Below are 14,801 nucleotides of genomic sequence, written 5' to 3' on the forward strand. Positions count from 1 at the left end.
ACTGAGATCACAAACACTCACCTTTTCATGTCAGCCTTTTAATCAGGCATTTGTGTTTATTCTGAGCATCAAGTCATCAAAAAGTAGCATCCACTCAAGATTGTTTAGAATCGCCTCACTGCCACAAAGTCTTTGGTAGCATTAGAGAGGATGTTAACTATACAAATATTCACAGTACAGTATGTAGTACAAACATGTTGTGTATAGAAGCAAACATCACCACAAGCTCTCGGGAAAACCTCCAGATAGATTTTTAAAAGGACTGGCTCAAGATTACATTCTTTTCAACCAAAGAAATATAAGAACAACACCATTGGAGAGCATATGTTATCAATGGTGGTTTTATATAACAGATTGTAAGAAAAAAATATTCACAGTTATGAGGTAAACTGCATAAAAATTGTCTCTCTTTGTTTGGCCTGTATAAATAACTGCCATTCATATAGCTGTCACTCACAGCTGTCTGGTAGTCACGTACATGTCATACGCCGTAAATACATGCAGTGTCAGAGGGGCTGATTTGCAGTCATACTGTTGCTAAGTTGTTGTCTTCACCACAAATTTCATAACTTCAATCTATCACGGTTTTTCAAAAATATATTCATTAATAAATCAGCCTATTATTAACTCATTATCACAACAGGTACAGCAATCTTGAATAAAAAAAGTCCTGAAAACACTGCAGGCTGTAACCCACGGCTGCTCAAACTCAACTCTGAACACCCAAGGTCACTTTCTGTCTGACACTCTCCTCCCCTAGAGAACACATTTATAGCATGAGTCTTATTTATGTCTTAAATGGCATATTTACTCTTATTATATCTACAGAATTAGACAATATGAGTGTAAAAGTAATTATAGGGTTGTTATTTCAAATCTAGAGGGCTCTAATAATGCTCCAAACTATATTTACAACGTTGTAAACAGGTTTTTTATGATCTACATGTGAAAATATTCAATTTATAAATAGGCAACGCAACTGCATAACTTCACTTATCACTGCCTTATCACGGGTCTGGAAACAATTAACCGCAATCAATGACAGCTAGCATCCATCCATCCATTTTCTATGCCCCTTATCCACACTGGGATTCATTGTCATCATTCCTTGAGTCTTGCTTCATTAAGTGTCCCATGAGTAAAATTGTAGTGTTGTGTTTTTGTTCCATTCTTTTTTTATTGATCATTTCTTTTGTCTCCAGCTACTTATTTTCATTATTTGGTCCGCATTCCAACATTTCCACCACAAAAAACATAAATATTCAATTCTATCCCAAACTATTTGGTGTTTTGATGATAGCACAGTAAAAATGATGTGAATCATTTTTATGTTCTGCATGGAAGCGTGAATATTTTTAATGTATTTTTTTATTATTGTATTATTAAGCATAAGTCACCAGTAAGTTTCTTTTTCTCTTCTTTAAGGTCAAATGGTACAAAGCTTGAGAAAAAAGATGACTACAAAATAACAAGGAGACCAAATCTAAGCCATGATAAAGTATATACAGCCGCATGCATTCCTGTAAATGTCTGTATTATTAAATGTTCTCTCAGCATTATAACCAGAATGAGAAGAAATATAGCATGACCATGATAACATCCAAGTAGAAATGTCATTATTTTGACAACAATGGATTGACATGTCCGACCACATAACTATTTGGTTACATTTTCTATACTGATTGAGCCTTTGGCCTATGAACACAAACCTGACCAAATGGAAAGTACAAAGTATATTTTGCATGCCAAGGTTCTTTAAGGATGTGCATGTTTTTTATGTGAATGCACCCTTAAGTCTTAAGTCCCTTAAGTGAAATTTGAATTGAATCACTTTGGGCCTTTGGGCATTTTGAGGATTGACAGAAAATATGTTGACAAAAATGATAAGAACACCACTACCGGCCAGCATATGTTACCAATAGTGGTTTAATAGAATAGACTGCACAAAAAAGTCTAGATTTTAACACTGTAAAAAAGTGTTAGGAAGTCAAGTATAAGCTATAGCCTGATTGCACTACAGTATATGTTGATTGACAGCCCTGTTAGTGCTTTTAATTCTTCCTACTTTACTTTACTAAATTCATTATTTGGAATTACATTTTTTAAATTCATACGTATTGGCAAGTCAGCACGCAGGCCTTACAGCTAGGAGACCAGAGTTCAATTCCACTCTCGGCCATCTCTGTGTGGAGTTTGCATGTTCTCCCTGTGCATGCATGGGTTTTCTCCGGGTACTACGGTTTCCTCCCACATTCCAAAAACATGCTAGGTTAATTAGACTCCAAATTGTCCATAGGTGTGAATGTGAGTGTGAATGGTTGTTTGTCTATATGTGCCCTGTGATTGGCTGGCGACCAGTCCAGAGTGTACCCCGCCTCACGCCCTAAGGCGAGGATAAGCGGTAGTAAATGAATGAATGAATATTGGCAGGTCTGCACTAATAGTGAAAGTCCCGCCTCCCTCCCACACCCACCTTGACAGTCGGAGGATATGTGTTTTAATTAGACATGTCATCCATCTGCATCGTCAGGGACTGCAAAAGCTAAAAGATTGAAATGGCTAAACGCTGCATATACTCTCACTGCTTTGACAGTTGCTTTATAATGACTGGAAGTGTTGAACTAAATATTGTGCTTCCCCTCTGGCTGCTTAGGTTAGGATCTGTTAAACATCTATTAGTTACCTTCAGTGTTTCCAATTCAACCCCACTTTGAATTCTTTTGACTTTGCCATTCACCCGATACAGTATATAAAGAAGGCCAATTTATCAGAATCCTTTGAAGAGTGATCCGAGTGGATGCTCACCCAGTCCTAGCTCCAAACGTTGTGTGGCATGTTTGGCATCGTGAACGAAGGCGGCAGTTGTCAGGTAGGAAAGAGCCAGGCTAAAAGGCCACAGCAATCAGGAACATTTGGTCCGACCTTAGGCATGACTTCAATAAAATACCTCCAGTCCCACTTTTAAAAGCATTAGTGCAGGGTAAATTAAAAAGTAGAGCGCAATTAAAAGAAATCACTGTGTAAATGTTAGCATGTGGAAGTTGTTCTTTTTCCTTTCCCCCTTTTTTCCCTCCTCCACGTTGAACAAAGAATGCCCCAGAGGCAGAGCTTTGCAGCTGCTGAATATTACGGCATCCATGTGTTTTAAATAAGACCCCATTATAATCAAAGTCATAAAAAAGGCAGTGGCTCCCTTAAATGGCTCCTTCAAAACAGTTGAATTCAAGTTAACTAATATTGAGCTCAGCTTCTGTGATTATTAATCATGATTTTAATTATTTAACTGTGTTAAATAATTATTTAAAATATATATCATTATGTTTTTTAAGCATTTAATCTGAAACTGACTTAACAGGTGAACATGACCATTTGTCACAACAATGTGCTTTCCTTTTCAACTTTATTACAAAATGTGGGAAATGCCTCTGTTTGGTAAGGCAACAAACACGTTTACAGAGGATATTGATCAATCTGCTGCAATGAGGTAAGGGGCCAGTTGGAACTTTCAAAAAATTGCAACATGATTACCACATTGTATGTGTTACCTGTTGACAATTTTACCATGGGTGGGTCCAAAATTCCATCCAAAGAGAAAAAATTCAAGCAAAAACACACAGTCAGCTGATTTATAGCATTCAAAAAACAACCTGTAGTTTTCTGAGCTCCCTCAGAGTGGATTTGAAGTTAAGTCATTTTCAAAGAAACCAGAAGACTAAACTGCGGATTCATTCTGCGGGCCATACTCATCCACAGTCTATACTGAAGCCTTTAGTTAAAAGTCACTAAGGGTGTCGCCTCACACCAGGACAGATGAGTTTCCATGGGAGGAATGAGGACGTCTGGCCAAATCCACTTTTCCACCTTATTAAAATGGATATTTCCAAGTTGTCAGAGGGTGAAGTCTAGGTTTTGCAGACACTCGCTGACAGTAGGCTTCCTTTCGCCACTGGTTCGGTATCTCCTGTGGCTCCCTGTCTTCCACTGTGCGGTATAGCGGGTTCCCAATGGGGCCTGAGCCAGTCCTGGCAAGATGCGCACTTTTCACTTAGCAGCAAACACTAATTTACTTTGACTTAAGACTGTTTTGGTCCAGCGAGGCAATTCCCCAAATGCAGTTGACAAAATATATTATTTATATTATATACTATTATTTTAATAGTGTAGTAGTACATGTGCACGTTAAAACAAATGTGTGTAAAGGTACATGGCTTAATGAGCGGTCATCTCATGTTGGCATCACTCTGACCATGGGTCTGGAATTAAATGGACATTGGAAATGAATGCTGCACAACTAAATATTACCATTGCAGAAAGTCTCCAAAAATGTATGGCAATCATATATGTGTTGGTGTTTTTTTTTTAAACACCTTACTTGTACTTTCTATTTAGCTTCCAAGGAAATTGAGATTCCATATTTTTACATAAAAAATGTGTTATTTTAGTTCTAGAGAGAGGTTTTGTGCACGGAGCCAGCTGATCCATATACTGTAATGCCTTGTTTAGTGTGGTAAATTAGTTTCAGCCCCGAGTAAATTTCTACAAAGTAGGATTTATTGTTTAGAAATGTAATATTTTCATAGTCAGAGCATGGAAAACCTGTTAGGACGGTCTAAATACAGCTTTCAACATTATTAGAGCCCTCTAGACATGATGTAACACCCCTATAGTCACCTTTACACCCGAATTACCTAATACAGTAGACATAATAAGAGTAAATAAGCTATTTAAGACGTAAATAAGACTGTATTGTTATAAATATGTAGTAATATGTAAAACAGGAAGTATTGTGGGGAATTCTGAGTGTTATGACTGCAACAGTAGCCCCTATTTTATTAGGGATTACTATGCCTGTGTGTGATAATTCTAATCTGCAATAAAAGCTATTCCACTGATCGAGTCTGATGCTACTGTGTCGCCAACATTACAGTAACATTACATGAGTACTACAAATAATCATGTATTTGTGTCTTCTGAATGCCTTATATTTCTATTGTTGTTCATTTAGCCAATTTCATGCTTTTTCTGAAAATGCTTGTTAGGTAAAAAATATGTACAGTTTGTTTAAATATGCATTAAAAAAAACGCATTTACATGCATATTTTTGCAGTGCAATAACCAAGCAAGACACCCGTGACTTGATCAACATGTAGATAACTGTATCTAGTGTGTATAATTTCTGATTTGTATTTGTTCTACCCTGTTTTTGCAATGCCCTTGTGTGTTTTGAACTATACTCGTGTGCGCTACTGTACTTGTGGTGCTGAAAACCTGATAAATAACATTATTATTGCTGTTCAATTGCTGCGCATATGACATCATTCACAAACTTGTGTGCTGTAATAGTGCCTGCTTTGCTTCCTGTATTACCAAGTAAAAACATTTACTGGACTAATTACATTGGATGTTATTTCTGCACTCCACATTTTGGCCACAGTCCCGGTATTGTGTCAAGACGTCTTACGATTGTGGTATTCCTGGCATGTTAGCAGTTAGACAGGAGGTAGAGAAATACATTTGCCATACAAATAGATTTGACAATATCATACAAGGTTTGGGGGAGATAATGAAAACATGAGGATACTTGTGGGCCTGGATGTTGTTTCTAAGAGGCCAAATTACTGGATTAGCAGTGGGAATTTTTTTTATATAGTGGCTTTGGTAGCAATTAGGCTGTCACACATGTGGCTTTGTTAAATATAAAGTCAGTAGAGGCCTAAACTTAGGTAGGAAAGAGAGGACAGACACATAAATTGAAGTGCAAACAAGGATAAAACTTCTCAGTGACCATGACCGGTCAAAACTGGTTGATGGTTATTTGCCGACTGACTTGTTTGACAAGAGGATTGATAAGTGAAACCATGGAAACAGACCAAAAAAAAAAAACCTGGAAAACCCAAAACACGGATCCAAAAATTGGGATTTTAAGACTAACAACTATGAAAGAATCCAGTATCCATTTTACATTAGAGTAGACATGGATGAATATGTTCACCCTGATCAGATTACTATTTAGTGTAAGAAATAATATTGTAATGGATAAAGAATGTGTTATTAGTTAAGTATGTATTCATTGTTGAAAATAACATATAATAAAAATAAATGACAAACCCACAGCATTTTTCATGATTACTTTGAGTTACACAGAGAAAGTATACAAATACTATAAACTTACTAAGCACTGTACAACACTGAAAAAACTGTAGTGTGGGGTTTTGTAATGTAAAGGAAGCAACCACCCAATCCTTATCTGTGTGTGGTGTGAGAATGCCTTTCCCAAATCACTGTGTGTTGAACATCCTGTGTGAATCCGAAGCTACTGTTGATTGATTGTTAGGAATCGTCTTGGTCTCTTGATGTCAAAATATGAACGGCAAAATGAAGATGACTGTTTAACTGAACCAGGGAATCTATCGGTCTATTCATGGAACACACACCTTGCTGAATGTTGCTTGTTAAAGAACAGCAAGTTTTGCAAAAAGTACGGATACACTGAATAGTTGGACATGTGCATTAGCAAGTATTTCATCTACTTGCAACTGTGACATCATTGTTGCAATATTTCCCAAAATATTTGTGCAGATCCATGCACGGAGCACCACACCCACATTTACGATCAACCTTTTGCCAGCAGATTGTTATTATATATTTATATTATATATTTCTAATCTATTTATTTGAATATCCATCAGCTTGAATGGGCTCCAGCTCACCTGTGACCCTATAATATCGCAAATGGCAGACATTTAGATTGACATATGTTTGCAAGGATTTCTTGCAAGGGTTTGTATACAACACATTCACAACTGGAAAAATCCCCTCGCCCGTTCCAAATATCAGTTGCAGAGATACTGAAAGTCAATTTTCAAGGCAGGTAAAAGCTGCCAGTCATGATGCAAGAGTATTCATGGTAACGACTATATATACCAGCCTAGGCTAGGTTCACATTCAACAGGATCGGTGGAGCTGAGCACACTCAAGGACTAAGATGAAGACATTCAACTTTGCGGTAGCTGTGATCATTATGCTCGTCTTGATCATGCTTCGGGATGGTTCTACCTTCTCATTTAATGATAACCAGGTAAGAACAAGACATTATTCAATGTTTTGCTAGAGCCAACTCTATTTTAAAGGCATGCATATTTGATTCACAGGATAATGACCAGGATCGGATGGATGCAAGAGATGATGCGGTTGCTGAATTTCATGCGATGCCTGCAGACCAAGTAGTGGTACGTCAAGCAGGATAAGTGACGGTGCACGGCATTGATCATGGCTTTCATTGTTCACACAGATGGCTGATAACAACAACAACAGACAGAAACGACACAGCGACCCTCGTGAATGTCGCTTTTGCTGTGACTGCTGTGGAAATATGGGATTCTGTGGCCTCTGCTGTGAATGGAGATTCTAGGAATTGTCTGGAATTCTCAAAGCAATTAGTAGCCTAAATATTAATCTGTTGATTCTTGTTGTGGCTGGAAACCGCTGCATTCAGTAGTTTTGGTCACACTGACATGCCACTATATGGCCAAAGTCACGAATGTAATAATGTAACTAATAACTATGTCTTGGTTTGCACAATAGATTCTGAATAAAGAATATTAATAAAGCAGTGTGTTGTTGAATGGCTTATGAAAATGCACACGCAATGCATTCATTCATTATCGTCTTGTTCTGGCTACAAGAAAAAAGTCATGTTTTACTCAAATGGCAGAGTAGAAGTTGGTTCGACACAGTTCTTTGGATCAAGTTTTCCCAAATCAAGGTGATCAAGAAACATAATACAACACAATAAAATACAGACAGACAAGTTAAAGAATCAAAATGCAAGACTGTTGGGAGTGACATAAGTGTAAAAATCAGATATAATGAATGCAGGAGATGAAAATAACGCTTGTTTATCTGCATTCTTAGTCCACATCTTTATGCATGAACACATTCATATGAACATTATTTTTTTGAAACAATACAATCACTACACTGTAGACTGGGAATTGACTTTATTACTTTATTTGCTTCATTACTTTGCGTTATATTAACGTTTGTTTAGCAGGTTATTGTGTGTAGCTGCTCAATAGGAGTCCACAACCCATTACAAAGGGTTGAAAAATGAGCATTCTCTGTCATAATATATAATAGAATATAATTCATAGTCATTTTCAATCATTTCAATAATCTAATTATCTAATTTCTGTGTAGTAAGTAATGGAACAAAAGCAATTGTCTGTGTAGCATTATAGCGTGTGCATACAGGGAGCGCTAAATGCTTAAACTACTCATCATTGAGCGACATCTTGAAAAGACGACCTCTTTTCTTGAGAAACTTTGAACCGTCCAATCTCTACTTCCGGATCGGATTTGGGAGGCGGGCTGAAGGTGAAATAAATTCTAAAGTCTAGTAAAGTCAATTAAGTCTATTATTTAAGTCTATTATTTAAGTCTGTTATTTAAGTCTATTTTGATAGGTTTACAAGTAAATTCAGTAGCATACTAGTAGGAGAAGTACCGGAAAAGCTTCCGGTGTCAAAATAAACTTCCACTTCTTAACAAAATAAAGGCCTGAAAGACCCTGTGTTAAAACATCAGTTTTCCAAGGACAACATCAGAAAAGAAAAGGCATGGCGTTCAGTATCAACAACTTTAGATACTGACGGTAAGTTAATTACACATAATCATGTGTTCTTTTGTTTCGCTAGCACAATTACCCAAAACAAATGGAAGGAAACTGGACTCAACCCAACTGTAAAAAAGCACATAAAGGAAAATCGTTGTAGACTAGTATCCGTTACGGACAATGGATTTTTGTTCGAGCCTGAAATGAGTAATCGGGTTTATCTTGACATTTCAGAATTTTTTTCTTATTCCATCAATTGAAATGATGTTTGGGGATGATGAAATCATGTTTGATAATGGTAAGATTTCATATTGATAATATCTTGGTCTGCAAATAGTCCAGATTTCAATCTTGGAGACATAACATTATATACACATAACAAAAACAGTGTTGATGTCAACTGTGTGACATAGCCAAAGTGGCCTAAGTCAACACCAGAGAAATCCCCCAGTCAGTTCCAAAAAAGGATGAAGGCAAAGTCCATTGCTGAACTAATAAATGTTGCCAGTGATGGAGACATAGACAACTATAAATGCCAATATTGGTTGCACACATTGTACTGGCTAAACACACCAGAGTTGAGAGAAGAACTGAAGAAACTACAAGTTGCTGTGTGCTCAACTGTTAAAGACAACTGCAATCTCCAAGATGAAGACTTTCAGCTTTGCTATCGCAGTCGTCATTGCTCTTGCCTTCATTTTAATACAGGAGAGCAATGCTGAGCTTAATGAAGTAAGATGGCTTTCACGATGTTGACAATGCTTTGTAGAGTTCTGAGGATTTTTTCACAAACTGCATATTTCATAAATAGCAGGACGATATGAGTCAAGCAAGAAGCGAAGCTGATTTCGAACATTTTGACATCCCAGCAGACAACTCGAAGGTAGGCTAAAGTCATTAAACAAATGCAGAATATAATGAGTAATATTTTTAATAATCTTGCTGATTTCACTTATTTTGTCCACAGGTAGCCCCTAACCTCAAACAGAAACGTGATGCTAGAGCATGCCGCTATTGCTGTAACTGCTGTTCTCGCGGGCCAGAGTGGTGTGGGCTCTGCTGCGACTGGTGATTCCTGGAATCATAAATCTGTACAATCCCAATAAACATGGATATACACAGCATTGTTTGAAAATGATTTTCACTTATTATTTAGGTAATAGTTAATTAATTATTAATCATAGTATTTAATCATTGTTGTATGTTAAATAAAAATGTAAACTGATGTGTTCAATCCATCTATCTCACATCTCTACATTTATTTTTGAAATGTCAGCAATAGATTGTCAAACAGGAAATCAATCTGCCCCAGCAGCACCAAGCTGTTGGCCACCATGGCTATTTTCAACAATAATGAACAGCATATTTTCTAATATCATATGTTACAGCAGTTCATATTATTGTTATAATATGGCATACCACCCAGGACTTCAGATTCTTCCATAAAACACTGTTGTCACTTTGCCGTGAAGGTATAACACATTATGAATAATGAGCTTACAACACATTATATCCACCACTAATAATCATTTATAAACCTTGTTATATGTTGTCATACAACATTATGAACTTTTTTAACATGCTTAAAACACACTATAAATGCATTATAATGCCTTATGGATGCGCTCATAATGCATTATACAATTGACCTTCATGGGAAGTGTTACCAAAAGATTAAATATAAAGCGGCACTTTGACACACACCAAGCTCTATCTCAATAGCTGACTAGTGGGGGCTACAGTTGCCAAAACATTCATGCTTGATGTTGCAAATGAACTTATCATATCTTATTTTAACGTATCCATGTAAACGTATGCATGTGAGCAGTCCTAAAAAAACATCAAGGCCAACCTACAATCACCTTCATGAAGGTCAACCTCATCATGTGTCAACCGGAACACCAAACCATCAGCAAAACCAAGCAGTACCAGAAGTGACGTGAATGGTAAGAAACATTCTATTTATTGATAAACAACTAAAAAGACTACAAAAAAGAATAAAAGCAGACACTTATATATTATATTCTAAATTGTTTGTCCTGTCTAAAAATGCACTCATTTAGTTGTATTCAGTGTTCAGTGCTCTCAAAAAGGTCCCTGACCCCTGGCCTAAGTCAACACCAGAGAAATCCCCCAGTCGGTTCCAAAAAAGGATGAATGCAAAGTCCATTGCTGAAGTGAATAAATGCTGCCAGTGATGGAGACATAGACAACTATAAATGCCAATATTGGTTGCACACATTGTACTGGCTAAACACACCAGAGTTGAGAGAAGAACTGAAGAAACTACAAGTTGCTGTATGCTCAACTGTTAAAGACAACTACAGTCTCCAAGATGAAGACCTTCAGCTTTGCTATCGCAGTCGTCATTGCTCTTGCCTTCATTTTAATCCAGGAGAGCAAAGCTGAGCTGACTGAAGTAAGATGGTTTTCATGATTCTGACAACGTTTAGTCAAAATGCTGAAATATTAAAATGCACATTTCATAAATAGCAGCAGATTATGACTCAAGGACGAAGCGAAGCTGATTTGGAACCTCTTGAGATGCCAACAGATGAAGTGAAGGTAGGCTAAGATCATTAAACAAATAAAATAGAACAAGCAATATTGAATAACTTCGCTGATTTTATTCATTTTGTCGACAGGTGGCCCCTAACACCGAAAAGAAACACGGGAGCAATGCTAAAGAGTGCCGGTTTTGCTGTAACTGCTGTTCTCAGGGGCCACAGTGGTGTGGGCTCTGCTGCGAATGGTGATTCCTGGAATCATAAATCCCAAGAAACATGGATATTCAGAGCTTTGCTTGTCAAGGATTTTTCACTTATTATTAGTGAAATTATTTAGTTAATAGTTTATTCATTGTTAGTTATGAAAAAGCATTGTTGTATAAATTAAATATATATAAATTGCTGCATCTAGTCGATCTATCTGTCATTTCTACATTGATTTTCAAATGTCTGCAGTACATTGTCGAACATGAAATCAAATCTGAATGATATTATAGTAGGGTGCACTTCCAAATGTGACTGCAATGGGACTGTGCAGAATACATCCACCTAAATAATGCCTTGCAATGCAGTCTGTACTGTAAGTGCTATAGTAGCCAATGCTTTGTTTGCAATATTACCAAGTGAAAACATTTATTGATGTAATTATAATGGTCTCCCAGTGAATGCTATTTCTGTGTTAAACGTGTTATAGCCAAGTTCCCGGTGTTATGTCTTAATTCTTTAGCGCCAATGAACAGGGTTAGCTGCAGAAAATATGAACTACGCATACAGTATTTACAACATTTACTGGCACAAAGGAACAATATCATAGGGTTTGGATAATTTGGCGATAATCAAAACATGAGGCTACATGTGGGACTGGATGTTGTTTCTGAGAGGCCAAATTACTGGATAATCACTAGGAATATTTCATATGGTGGATTCCGTAGCAATTAGGCTGTCATACATGTGGTCATTTGTTAAAATTAAAGTTGGTTAGGACCCAAAATGAGGTAGGAAAGAGAGGACAGACACATAAATTGAAGCGCAAACAGGGACAGACGGAATCAGTGACCAAGACCAGGCAAAACTGGTTGATGAGTATGAGCCTCTGGACTTGTTTGGGGAGAATATTGATTAAAGTGAATGACACGTGCCCGTGGAAACACAGGCTAAAAGAAATAGGGAGAAATCGAGAGGTCAGGACTTGGGAGCTAATAAGATTAGTCCCTTGAAGATCTTATGGTGCTGCCATGTTCAGTCACATTTAAATGTCATGGAGGTTTGGGTACAATCGGAAATCAAAAAGCTACAACTGTTCAGCTGAGCTGGAGCTCATCCCAGCTTACACTATAGACTAGTGGCCAGGATACTATGGCCCAGGGGTGGGCAAACTACGGCCCGGGGGCCACATCTGGCACGCCAAGTGTTTGAATACGGTCCGCCCGTTCTTGAAAGTATTTCATTTAAACTCAACATACAACCTAGAATCATGGCTTGAGCCAACCTTTTGATGGTTGAAGTAGCTGTTTTATCAATTTGGTTATTTGATGTGGTCTGCTGTTTACAAAGTGCTCCTGGAAAAAGGGACACAAGCACATAATAATAATGATAATAATAATAATAATAATAATAATAATAATAATAATAATAATAATAATAATAATAATAATAATAATAATAATAATAATAATAATAATAATAATCATCATCATCATCATCATCATCATCATCTTCATAATCATCATCATCATCATAATCATCATAATAATAATCACAATCATAATCATAATCACAATAACAATAACAACAACAATAATAATAATAATAATAATAATAATAATAATAATAATAATAATAATAATAATAATAATAATAATAATAATAATAATAATATTTAATATTTAATTTATAACGCACTTTACATCAAATAAATGATCTCAAAATGCACTTGTAACAGATTGCATGACACTTTTACAGATACAATAATTCCAGTAATAACATTATCTGCCATGAAAAGGACCTCCTTCATGTTCATTTGGTTATTGTGATTATTATTAATTTTGCTGTTAATCTTAATTCCAGATTGTGTCAAGTGTCAGCTTGCTTTTGAGAAAATTAGATTCCCTTTTTCAGGATGGTTTCAATAATGATTGATTGTATAATCTAATTATACCGTAATTCACTCTCCAAAAGCCAATGGTTGGCACACACCGATAATACAATTTTTGTGATACATAGTTTGTTCCTGGTCTGGAATTATATATTTAGCATTATTTTCATTGGCAAAACGAGTTTCAATGTTTTATTATATATTTTATTATACATCCAATATTCTGGATGTGCACAAGACTGAGACTAAGCAAAGAAATTCTGTCAACATTTTGGAGGATTTGTAATTTATTTCCAAAATGTAACAACCACTGAACACGTGCATCCACCCTCGCTAAGTTCTTGCTTGTTCTCAGAAGCAACGCTGTGCGTCATGCATGTAATAAAATATGATTTAATGTTCATGGTTGCTTTTGTGCCACAAAGAACATTGCCCAGAGTTAAAATCAGAGAAATCCCCAAGGCACTTCCAGACATCAGCCAAGGAAGGATGCTAAACTTATTAGAGAATAAGGTAAACGGCTATAAGGGAAGAGTTGCCTTGATGTCATTCAATGCCAGCGTTTGATTTCAACATTACATCATCACCTGAACAGGAACAGCTGAGAAGAACTGCCAAAACTAGAGCGTTCTTTCTCAGTACACAGTATATACTGTACAGTAAATATTCATTGTGTGTCTGTTTGTAGTCTATATTTTATAATTAAAAAAAAGCAATGTGAAACACACTATAAACCCTTTTCTTTTGACATAAAATGACTTTATTTGAAGGCTCTTGTCAGCATACACCGGGTTATATAATGCTGTTCCACAGTGGTGTATAAACATGATGCTCCAACATTAGTTGCATACATATTCATCACTGCCACTGCTTCTATTCACAAATCACCATAAAGTCTGTGGAGGTGTTCAGGAAAGTTGACAAAGTGAAGAATAGTTGTTTCTCATATTGCATAACATGATGGAGTTTTTCACAGATGATTAGGACAGCTCACGTGGCCCTTGTTCCTGTTGCTTCATCTAATGTATCTAATTGTGGTAATCATTTTAAATTAAAAAATATTCAATCTTTGAAGTTTCTCTTTCTATGTGCATATTTGAAACACTGCATACTACATATAATATATATACTACACATTATAATGATTTGATAGCCCTGATATAAACAAAAAGAAGGCAGAAATGAATGTTCCTGCATGTTTCTGAGGTGAACAAGAAATGCCCCATCTACTTCCCATCACAGACACAAATGCAATCTCTTACTGGATGCAGGGTCAGCCCGTGATGAAGCAACAGGCACTAGAGTGAGTATAAATGAGAGTACGTTTAGCACAGTCCTCCATCAGACAGAATCAGCACCATCGGGATAAATACGCTTGCTGTACTGCGAGAGTAGACCTCCAAGATGAAGACTCTCGGTGTTGTTCTTGCGGTGGCCATCATGCTGGCCTGTGTTCATCTTCAGGAGAGCTCAGCAACTGCAGTCAGTGGAGTGAGTATCAACATATCAATGACTTATTGAACACATGTTAACATGTATGGGTTCTTACTGTGAACATGCTCAATTCATGAACAGACAGAAGTGT

The 14,801-nt window shown here is 36.6% G+C and overlaps 2 protein-coding genes across 2 annotated transcripts; both read left to right on the forward strand.

The window, feature by feature from the left end:
• Positions 1–6,945: 6,945 nt before the first annotated feature.
• On the forward strand, positions 6,946–7,609 carry LOC131105292 (hepcidin-like). The gene is made up of 3 exons (XM_058053274.1): positions 6,946–7,078; positions 7,152–7,229; positions 7,292–7,609. Exons 1-3 carry the CDS (start codon positions 6,986–6,988, stop codon positions 7,409–7,411), a joined length of 291 nt encoding a protein of 96 aa, XP_057909257.1. The 5' UTR covers positions 6,946–6,985; the 3' UTR covers positions 7,412–7,609.
• Positions 7,610–9,143: 1,534 nt separating this feature from the next.
• LOC131105293 (hepcidin-like) lies at positions 9,144–9,738 on the forward strand. The gene is made up of 3 exons (XM_058053275.1): positions 9,144–9,346; positions 9,426–9,497; positions 9,582–9,738. Exons 1-3 carry the CDS (start codon positions 9,263–9,265, stop codon positions 9,684–9,686), a joined length of 261 nt encoding a protein of 86 aa, XP_057909258.1. The 5' UTR covers positions 9,144–9,262; the 3' UTR covers positions 9,687–9,738.
• The last annotated feature ends 5,063 nt before the right edge of the window (positions 9,739–14,801 follow it).

Source organism: Doryrhamphus excisus, chromosome 17 (assembly GCF_030265055.1).
Source record: "Doryrhamphus excisus isolate RoL2022-K1 chromosome 17, RoL_Dexc_1.0, whole genome shotgun sequence".
Classification (NCBI taxonomy): domain Eukaryota; kingdom Metazoa; phylum Chordata; class Actinopteri; order Syngnathiformes; family Syngnathidae; genus Doryrhamphus; species Doryrhamphus excisus.